General features: G+C 35.3%; 2 protein-coding genes across 2 annotated transcripts in view; one reads left to right on the top strand and one right to left on the bottom strand.

Annotated features, from left to right (window-relative positions):
* LOC107609539 (mitogen-activated protein kinase kinase kinase 2) lies at positions 665-2,388 on the top strand. The gene has a single exon (XM_016311540.2). It carries the CDS (start codon positions 740-742, stop codon positions 2,189-2,191), a length of 1,452 nt encoding a protein of 483 aa, XP_016167026.1. The 5' UTR covers positions 665-739; the 3' UTR covers positions 2,192-2,388.
* Positions 6,581-10,618, bottom strand: part of LOC107609482 (clathrin heavy chain 1-like) — an 11,632-nt gene continuing 7,594 nt past the window's right edge. Inside the window, exons 23-30 of the mRNA XM_016311471.2 lie at positions 10,315-10,593; positions 9,138-10,140; positions 8,421-8,906; positions 8,128-8,298; positions 7,840-8,025; positions 7,424-7,546; positions 7,232-7,342; positions 6,581-7,139 (exon numbers count right to left, since the gene is read on the bottom strand). Of these exons, the coding sequence (XP_016166957.1) occupies positions 6,984-7,139; positions 7,232-7,342; positions 7,424-7,546; positions 7,840-8,025; positions 8,128-8,298; positions 8,421-8,906; positions 9,138-10,140; positions 10,315-10,593 (2,515 nt within the window). The 3' untranslated portion in view covers positions 6,581-6,983. The remainder of the gene's footprint in view (positions 7,140-7,231; positions 7,343-7,423; positions 7,547-7,839; positions 8,026-8,127; positions 8,299-8,420; positions 8,907-9,137; positions 10,141-10,314; positions 10,594-10,618) is intronic.

Genomic DNA, 10,618 nt, shown 5'->3' with positions numbered 1-10,618 from the left:
CCGACTCTTATTCCTTTTTTACCCTTCCCCTAATATAGTAAACTACCGTGTTATGTTCCCTCTGTCCAATTCTTATCCCCCACCTCTCTACCAGAATAGCCCACATTCCCCACTACAACCACATGTTCAAATTAATATTCTCCCACACATAACAAAATAATATATACTCGTAGTATTAACCCCCGCCGTTCGTTGAACACAAATTTCCCATTCAACAATTCAAAATAAAAATTTGGATAATAGCAGCCATGTGTTAACTTAATTAATGACGAAGATTCTCATACAATTATTTTGTTACAAAATTAATAACTAAATGTTAATTAATGTGTAATTGTGAGAGGAAGAGAAGGAGGGTAAACAGAAAATGCAAGAATATGGATAAGGATTAAGAAAGAACACCGAGTCCCTAAGGAAGAAAAAAGAGGATGATATTCATATACTTTGATTCCCACTAGGATCCAATTTACGTCAAAAACATCTCCACTTGGTACTTGCTAGCCTCTCACAACGTCACCACCGCTTTACTTAAATCTTAATTATCCACTCTCACAATTTCCACGCTGTAAAATTAACAAATATTTATTAATTTCAAACAAAAAAAGCGAGTGTTAGAACCAAACACGCACTAAAAGCACTACGTGTTTCGACATATAAATACCCCATTCGGGCCCTCAACACACAACACAACACAAAAAATTTGAACTCAAAGCTCAAAGCTGAAAATTAATTCATTCTCTGAATGGCTTCTTCAACTTCAACGTGGGTTAGAGGCAAGTGCGTTGGAAGGGGCGCCTTTGGCACCGTTAACGTGGCGGTTACAAAATCAGACGGTTACGTTTTTGCAGTTAAGTCCGTCGATCTTATAACGGCTCCGACGGCTCAGATTGAAGCTTTGGAGAACGAGATTAGGATCTTGAGGCTCCTACCTCCCAGTCCTCACGTGATCACTTTCCTCGGCGATGATGTCACGTGCGAGAGGACCAACGGGGCTTCCACGTTCAGAAACCTGCACTTGGAGTACATGCCACGTGGCACCGTCGCTGATTTGGACCCTGCTGACGTGGACGAACGGTTGGTTCGCCGTTACGCTTCCTGCTTGGTTCACGCGCTGCGCCACCTCCACGCTCTTGGCGTTGTTCACTGCGACGTTAAGGGAAGGAACGTGCTAGTTTCCGACGACGGCGGAGCGGTGAAGCTCGCGGATTTTGGATCCGCTGCGGAATATTCCGGCGAGAGTTGCGTTGGTTCGAGGGGGAGTCCGATGTGGATGGCGCCGGAGGTTGTTCGCCGGGAGTACCAGGGGCCGGAGTCTGACGTGTGGTCGTTGGGTTGCACGGTGATTGAGATGGTCACCGGAAAGCCACCGTGGGAGGATCGCGGCGCTGACACGCTGAGTCGGATCGGGTATTCTAGCGAGTTGCCTGAGTTTCCGACTCGGTTATCGGAACTCGGTCGGGACTTCCTAGAGAAGTGTCTGAGAAGGGAGAAGAGTGAGAGGTGGAGCTGCGATCAGCTTCTGCAGCATCCATTTTTGGTCGGTGAGGGTTCCATTAAGGTTTTGGAATCGTCGCCTCGGTGCGTTTTGGACTGGGTGGACTCGGGGTTCGACTCGGACGAAGAAGAAGGAGAGATGAACTGGGAAGGTGAGTGTGTGAGTTCGGCGAAGGGTAGAATTTGTAAATTGGCTACGGGGATAGGGGCAAACTGGGAAACACAGGGATGGATAGTGGTGAGAGCATTGGCATCTGAGTCTGACGAAGAAGCAACGATAATAACAGAAGCAACAGGAAACGGAGAAGAAGGGGTAGTTTCGGAATTCGGAAATGATGTGGCGAGGGTAGAATCGGGAATTGAGGTTGGGGCATGTGGGGAATATTCGGATTTTTGTGGAAGGACAGGAGAGAAAGTTGGAAGGGTAAAATGGGAAAGGCGAAAGAACAAAAGGTTGGTGTGGCGGCGGTGGAAGCTCCACCGGCAGGGTGGTGGTTGTGGCAATAAGTGGGAAAATGAGTTGGATAAGAATGGGATTAAAGGAATATTCACAATTTACAGCTTGCATTGTAAAATATTTAATTTGTATTATTATCTAATTTTCTCAGTATTTATTATCAATAAATTATGTCTTTCGAGCACACTTAATTGTTTTACTGTATGCGACATGGAAAATTCGTTAAATATAAGAAAAAATTAAAAAAGAAAATGATGGTAAGTTGGGTGGAAGCTGAAGCTTGAAGATGGGAGAATTGATTGGGTGGGCTTGGTTGTTAGTGTGGATGTTTGAGTGGACGGTGAGAAATCAAGAATCAGAAATGGTTTGAATAGTTGCATTCACCTAAACATAACATGATTCAGATTTCAGCCTTCAGTTTTGTGTTAAATAAAGATAAGGAAAATCATGATTAGGCCAACAAAACTAAATTTTAAAACGAGATTCAATGAAATTTGGTGATTATTAACAAATCTCCATATGATCGTATGATACCACATGTCTCCATTATTCTTATTGCTGAATTCCTCTCATCTTTCAAACACCTTAATTACTTGGTAAAACACTTGGCTATTAATTAAGACTAGACTTCATAATGTGATATTTTAATAATGTTAATTAGTTAAGAAACTCGATCAATTTGAGTTTTATATTCACGGGTGGCATGCTGACATCAGGATATTGTCCCCAAGATCATAATCAAGCAATAAATTTATTAATATAATTTGTTTATCTTTTTCTGAGCTTTGCACATTGTTCTTCACTTGTTCCCAATTGTGACAGCGGGAATGCCTCAAATCATCAGGATTCTCATGATATAATTCAATACAGCACCTTATTACTAAGTTATGCTATATAGTATTTTCAAATCCTAATATTACGCTCCCTATTAATTAATGCCTCAATAATAATGTTTGCATACGATCTATATCTAATTATATCATCGCCTTAGTAATAAAGCATAGTTTAGTACTTATAGATCACAAGAGATGGTTTTCCAATTAAATCCTTATTATACATAATAAATGTTAAGTTACTAATATTTTTTAAAATATGTTAAGTAACTAATATTTTCTTTTATATTTGTTTTTATCAAAAATGTTACGTGCACATTAAAAATTAATCATTAAACAATTACTATATAGTTATGACTTAGCATAATTATTTTATATTTAAGCTAACACTATTTAATTTCTCACTTTTTTTTTTAAAATATTGATTTCTAATATTTTTTTATATATTATTCATTTATAAATCTCACTTTATAGTCTAATAGTCTAGTGTAATTTATAACTCTCATATGTGTATAATATGCACCATAATCAATTTGGATTAGTTTAGTAGTTAAGAATAATATTATATCATCAGTAAATATTATTATTTTTGGCCAGTGCTTAGCCAATAATAATTTGTATCCGTATTTATAAATGTTTTGCACACAAAAAATATATAATTTACATTTATATTTATTAGAATTTTGTTCACATAAATCGATACAATTTGTACTTATAAATTAATACAATTTGTATCCACGTTTTTTAGAATTTAGACACATAAATTAATAAAATGACAATTTATTAGTATTTGTACTGGCTAAATGATGACAAAAAATACTAAAAATTATTTGTTCTAAAAAATTTTTAATTGTTAATTTACTAGTGTACTTAAATAAGTATCGAAGTTTATTTTTTATTTTGTGTATGTAGTAAATCCTTAAACAAAGTTTAAATTAACAGTAAATTAATCTTTAACATGTTTAGTTGAAAATTAACGTGAGAAAAAAAAATAGTATAGAGAGTATTTTATAAAATTGACCATAAAAAGATGCAGCAATTAAGAACCACTCAATATGCATGAGAATTGAATTGACATGCAAGTCCAATTTTTTTTTTCCAACTTGAATGGATTATTATGAGACCGATAGAGAGGGTTCTGCTTCAATTGCGGCTTTTCATCGCACACAAAACATATATAGAATACATGGTATAAAGATTAAAGAGAATAAACATCACATGGAAGTGGCAAATATGTGGTGTGTTTTTATTTTTATTTTTATAAAAATTACCATCAAAGTTGGGCAAGACACATATCATGCGCGACAAGGTCACAAGAGGCATGACTTTGCTGCCGATGCTGCCACCGCCACTTCTTTTTTTTGTGCCAACATTTGCATATGCCAAATTGAACAGTAGATAAAACCCCTAATTAAGGGGATAAAAATAAAAAATTGGAAAAGGGAATAATGGATAAATTAAAATTGGATTATTGTGTGTGGACATTAGTATATTACAACTATTGAGTGAAAGTATTTTGGCCATGAATTGGGGTCAGTGCTGCTTACTAACCCATCACTTCAAGTTGCAACTTGTCCCTATCATTGCAAACTGGATAATGAGTGTTATGAGTATTGTTTTTATAAATGTTTTAAGAGGAATGTTAGGGTCAGCAATTTTTGTGATTTATAGTCATCAAATAGCTATTAATGATGATTTTAATGGTGTGAGATTGGTGTGAGATTTCATCTAATGGCTCACTTTTTTTTGCTGGTTACATACTGGCCAAAATTTAACAAAGTTGCTGGCTCCTTAGACTTTTTTATGTTTTAAAATTAAAATACTTTTGATGGTATTTTGTGTTGTGTTGTGTTGTTTTTACTTACTACTTGTGTGTTGCTGTGTCTTGAAAACCACGGCATTCATTCTAATGAGAAGTTGCATGGTTTTATTACTAATCATGGAACTGACAAAACACTCGTTTTTTCGTTTTCAAAAAATAAAAATAAAGATGCGTTAGGATGACCATTTTTTTTAGATGGTCACTCTTGAATGAGAGTGAAAACCCACGCTCCAAATAAAAGTAAATAGTTAAATTAATCTTTAAAAAATTATTTATTTTTTAAATTGATTTTTAAAAGATTTTTTTAAATTAAATTTATCATTTAAAAATTTTAAATTAGTCATGTTAGTAGTTCCATCACTTTCATTGTTAACGGTGTCAAAGTTTGTTGATGTGGTACGTTAAATAACATACTTAATAGTTCTAATTGACTATTAACATGATTAATTTAAGAAATTAGATAAAATTAATCCCAAATTAAAAAATTTCAATACCTCAAATTTTTCTCTCAATTAGGTTTTAATTTGATATAATTTCATAAATTTATTATGTTAATAGTTAATTGAGACTCTTAAGAGGGTGTTGTAGTGTTAGTTAACGTGTCACATTAATAAATTTGGATTTGGATCTTCTAAAGTTTGAATTTTACTTTAGAGAGTAAAGTGTGATTTCTCATCATTGATTTCATAGGTTAGACTAATAATAAATATGAAAGAAAAATTATTCAAGTGTAGAAGATCACACTTTACTCTCTAAAGTGAAATTCAAACTTTAGAGGATCCAAATCCAACAAATTTTGATACCATCAACAAAAAAAATGGCAAAAAGACTAATATGATTAATTTAAAATCTTTAAAAGACGAATTTAATTAAAATTTTTTTTCAAAGAATAAGTTAAAAAACAAATAATCTTTTAGAAATCAATTTCACTATTTACTCCTCAAAATAAAATTTCAACAATATTAAGATATATCAAAATTAACTACAAATATAAAATATATATTAAAATATTAAATATATTAAAAATATGTAAAATATTTCATTTTATAAAATATTATAACTAAACAAGATGATCTACCGAATGTTCTTAGAGAATTTATTAAACTCGATATCAACATAAACTTACCAACGAAGGACGTGGTAGCTTTTAACAAGCTAAGACTTGATAACCTTTGTGTCATTATGTTATTGGTTGTGAAGTGATCACTGGAACCTACCCAAGTGTGTAAATTTCTAGACAGTTTGAAAACTTTTTCAATATCGAATGATCCACTGGCTTAGGTTGTTATTACTAGAAGGTTCTACCAATTCTCCAAAAGTAAACTTAGTCAATAAAAAGAAGCTAATCAAATATTTATCTGGCAGCTATTCAATTGGGTTCCCTATACCACTAGTAATAACAAAATATAATTAGGTTGCTCTCGAATACATTTTATGACTAAATTCAAACAAAAGGTGAAGTTCTAGATTATCTAGATCATTAAACCCTGTAATCATTATCTTATGAATTTATCAATATTCTTCATTTGTTTCCTTTTTTGAACTCTTTTTTTTTTCCTTATTGAACTGTTGACTTATTCTTGAACTTTGACATCTCATATAACCGCTTTTTTAAAAAGAAAATAAAATATACGACTCTTATAGTCAATTGTATTTTTTTTTTTTTTTGGTGACTTATAGTCAATTGTATTTGAGTCAATTTGTTAATTCTGAAAATAAAAATAATGTGACAATTTATAATTGATAACTTCCAAAACATTACCAAATAATTTTTCCATTTACATTTGGAGGCAACTTTCATAGGAAAAATCGTCATTCTAAGTAAATGCAAATTGTTAGTTGACTTTGATGATTGTAGAATGAAATATAAACTTCAATTTCCCCTCAAATAACATAAAGATAGTTACTGAGAACGTGTTGGCTTTGAAAAAGTAAGAATTAACAAATAGATAATACAATAAAATAACCAAACTTATCTGGAAAAAGGCAAAAGAGAAACTAAATTGAATAGTGGATGAAAGTTTTATATACCAAGATAAAGAACAAAATTTGGGGGTTCCTAATGAGAGTACCTACATGACTTCACAACTAAGAAAACAATGAATAGTGAAAAAGAATCACCTATACATGCGGCAACCAAATATCAATTTGACCAACTCTTGCCATAGGATTGATAATACTACCCAATCTATAAAGGGAATAAAGATTAAAAGAAATTAAATTAGAACCTAAAAAGAATTTCAATGCAAAAGCGCCGCAAAATCACTGAAAGGTCTGTGAGCTAAGAAGGCAGACGCCTCGATCCGCCGCATTAAATCCGTTAAATATGAAACTCATCTTCATTGCATGGCAAAATTATCTGCTGTCCTCGGTCTAGAGATCAGTAATGGCCACCCATTGGGGGCATGCCAAAAGGAGGCATTGGCGGCATCCCTATTCCGCCCATAGGTGGTGGCGGAGGGGGACCATACCCGCCGCCCATTCCTGGCATTGGTGGTGCAGGCAATGCAAGTGGTAGCAATTGGGCATACATATTCTGGAGAACATTCAAAATGTATTAATTAATAGACAAACCAAAAAGAAAAATGTAGTTCTTATTATAGAAGGAACTGAAAAGGGAAAAAGTACCTGCTGAGCAATGACCTCCTTCTCTTCCTTCTCTTTGGCTTTCTCCTCATTTTGCGCTTCAATTCTTTCCTTGATAAGTTCATCAACCTTCCCGGTATACTCTCGAATAAACTATATTTTGTGGACAAAAGAAAATGCTTATTAACACAATGCCATAAGAAATATATGAAAAAAATCGCACTAAAAATATACCTGTAAGAGATATGGGAAAGCAAAATCAATGATGCCATTCATCCAAGCTAATTCGAGAGCAACATCAGGCCGTATTACGTCATAACAGACAAAGAGACAAGATGCAAAGCACTCTTTCTTCCCCTGCAATGGTACAAGGCGAAGAGAAGACGATGAGTATCATTCAGCAATGAGAACCAAAACAACATCCAAATTTTCCCACACAAGGTAGAGTCACATAAGGTCAAACAGTGACAGTAAACTAAGTCTTCAGATAAACAACTAAAATATATTTTTATTGGTCTTATCCACATAATATAAACAACATTCCTTTGTTAAAAATTAAGAAGAAAGACGGGCAGGAAGCAAGTTGTAGAAGGAAAGAATGCTACTTAGATTGAAGTTCACACTGTACAATATCGATACCAAATGCATACCTGCTCGATAAAGTAAACAAGCAAATCCTCTGAAAGTTCGCGGTCACCAGATTGAGAGCAAGTTTCCATACAGTCCTTGTAAAGATTGTCTTTCTTTGACAAAGCAATGGACTGCTTCCATCTTCCTGCTTTCTTGTAAATATAAGCAGCTACACGCCTCATCTCAAGAAGCTCATGTTTTTCAATCTGCTCACATAAATCATCGAAGTCAATCAATATAATCATTTAAAGTTTTCAAGAGTTATTTAAGATAAAGATCCGAATACAACAAAGATAAGGGAGGTTCACCTTCTGTGCAAGACCAATCTGATCGAAGTTGTCATGCAGGTCAATAGATTCACGAAGTCTATCATAGTCCTCCTCCTCAACATAAATTTCATTCAAAGCTTCATTAACAGCTGAGACATTGTTACTTTGAACTGCAACCATGTATGGCTTAACTAATCGGATGTGACCGGCCTGAAAATGAGAAAATTCAAGCAATATTACTTCATAAAAATATTTACAACCTATCATTTACCTTATCAAATAAGAATTTAAAACTGCCGGCATTAAGGTAATAGAGGACAAAGATATAAAACCTTGCGCATTATATCTACTACACGGGTATGGTCCACACGAAGAGCAATGACATTAAGAAGATCATTTATAATTTCAGGATGTTCTTGCAAGTAGAAGTGAACAGCCTTGTAGTAGAGCTCCACACTTGCAACTTTCACTATTATGTCCTTGAATTGCATGTGGTCCCATGCTTCTGGAGAGTGATTCATTACAGTGGTTGCAGCATTATCAAATTCGTCATACTGGATGTATAGATAGGTAAGTTCCTTCCAATGTTGCTGTTCGTCACAAGCACGAATGAGCTTGGGAATGTTAAGGCGAGTTGAGAACAACTTAATGTGCTCCATTAACTTCTCAGAACGATATCTTGCATAAAGAACTCCCAACTCAGTAAAGATGCCCATATGTGCACGCTCCAATCCTAACCCACTCTCCATCAGAGAAATGAGTTCATTGAAGCAGCCTCTGTTCTGATAATACTCACTAACCTCTTCCAAATCATCGACCTTCATGATAATAAAGATTGATAAGTATTATATGTCATAACAAAACCAATAACAGCTGATTAGCTATTATGGAGCAAATCTTCATACTGAATTTATTTTTGTGATAGGTTGTGTTTGTGTGTGTGAGGAAGGGATTATCAAGATAAACGGAATACACAATTATTCTAGATGAGTGTCCACCTAATGACCAAAAAATTAAGAAGACATAGATAAGGAATGAGAAGCGTCCACCTGAATGATGACATTGAGGCCACAAATTTGAGCTAAACGGAATTCTTCATTATCAACACAGGCAAAACAAACTTCCTTCCATGTTTTTGCACTGTTTGCTTTCCTGGCAGCATCGACAGCCCCTTGGAATTGTTTGAGCCTCACTAATGTCACTGCTAACTTAGCCCAGTTAGAAATGAAAGCAAATATAATTTTTGCAGCCTCATATAGAGCCTCGTCAAACAAGCGGTCTCCAACATGGGGTAAATTAGCAACATTCGGCATGAGTATAAACTCTTCGATTTCTCCAAGTGCCTCGATCTTAGCATATGCATAAATGAGCTCACCATCTACCTTGGGCTCCTTAGTCTTCTGCCTAACCATGTAAAGGTACTTCACCAGGTCATGGTATACTTCTGCATCTTCGGCAGCCTTTATAACCTCCAAGAAGCGAGTGGCATCTTCTGCTCGGATGAATGATTCTATTGCATCACTTACTAAACCTTCTCTAAGTTGCGCCTTAGCAACTTGGCTCCATACAGAATCTTCTTCAACTCGGTATGCAAACTCCACAGCTCGATCAATGGCACGAAGGTTATCTAGCAGGACATTAACAGCCTGAACATTCAAATTAAATTTCTTGAAAATGGAAAAAGCTTCTTCATACAGTTGTGCCTCCACTGCCAACTCTCCAACAGCAGGGCCATCAAAGTTATCCAACCTATTTATGTAATCCATAACTCTTGAAGGATCTGCCTTGATTGCAGTAAGAATCAACAGATTTTGTAGGTTAAAGTTTCCGCTGAAGGCAGAATTTTGTAGCACAATCTTTTCAAGAAGCTCGATCAATTCATGGGGAAGATCGGCAGTCATAAAAGCTTTCACTGCAGCTGAAACTTGCTCAGGACTCTGGCTTTCAGGCAAAGCAGTGGACACCACTTGATCGATCAACAGCCTTCTAAACTCATTCTCAGGATTGAGAACCTTATCCCACAGGTCACCATCCATCCGCTCCACGACATATCTGACATGATCACATTGAGAAATAACATGAACAACACATAGTAACATTTTGAAATCTATGGAGCTACCTGAACATAGTGGTTCATGGCTTGATTGTTTTTATAATTGTGCTAGAGTAGTATGATGAAATACAGGCCCTCCCCACATTCCCTGCAGTGAAGGACACTATACACACCTGGCTTGGAGTTTGAACAAGGAATTTTTATTGGTAACATTGACAAGCTCATCGTCACACTGCCCTCTTCGGTAAGCAACAACAGCAAGTGTAGGATCCCGTTTCTCACAATATTTGCCAACAACACGAGAATCATAATATGGATTGGTTGTGAGAAAATGCTCAGGATTGTTATTGCTGTCAATGATGATTTTACCCAGGGCATTATGCACATGTACATCCTGGCTTCCCTCACTTACAAGATGCTCCAAGAACTGAGTGAGCAAGCGGACTCGATTCCTGCACATAGAAAGTGCAATGACAA

This window comes from Arachis ipaensis, chromosome B07 (genome assembly GCF_000816755.2).
Source record: "Arachis ipaensis cultivar K30076 chromosome B07, Araip1.1, whole genome shotgun sequence".
In the NCBI taxonomy this organism is placed as follows: domain Eukaryota; kingdom Viridiplantae; phylum Streptophyta; class Magnoliopsida; order Fabales; family Fabaceae; genus Arachis; species Arachis ipaensis.
The sequence above is the reverse complement of the archived record's forward strand: the minus strand, read 5'-3'. Positions and strand labels throughout refer to the sequence as shown.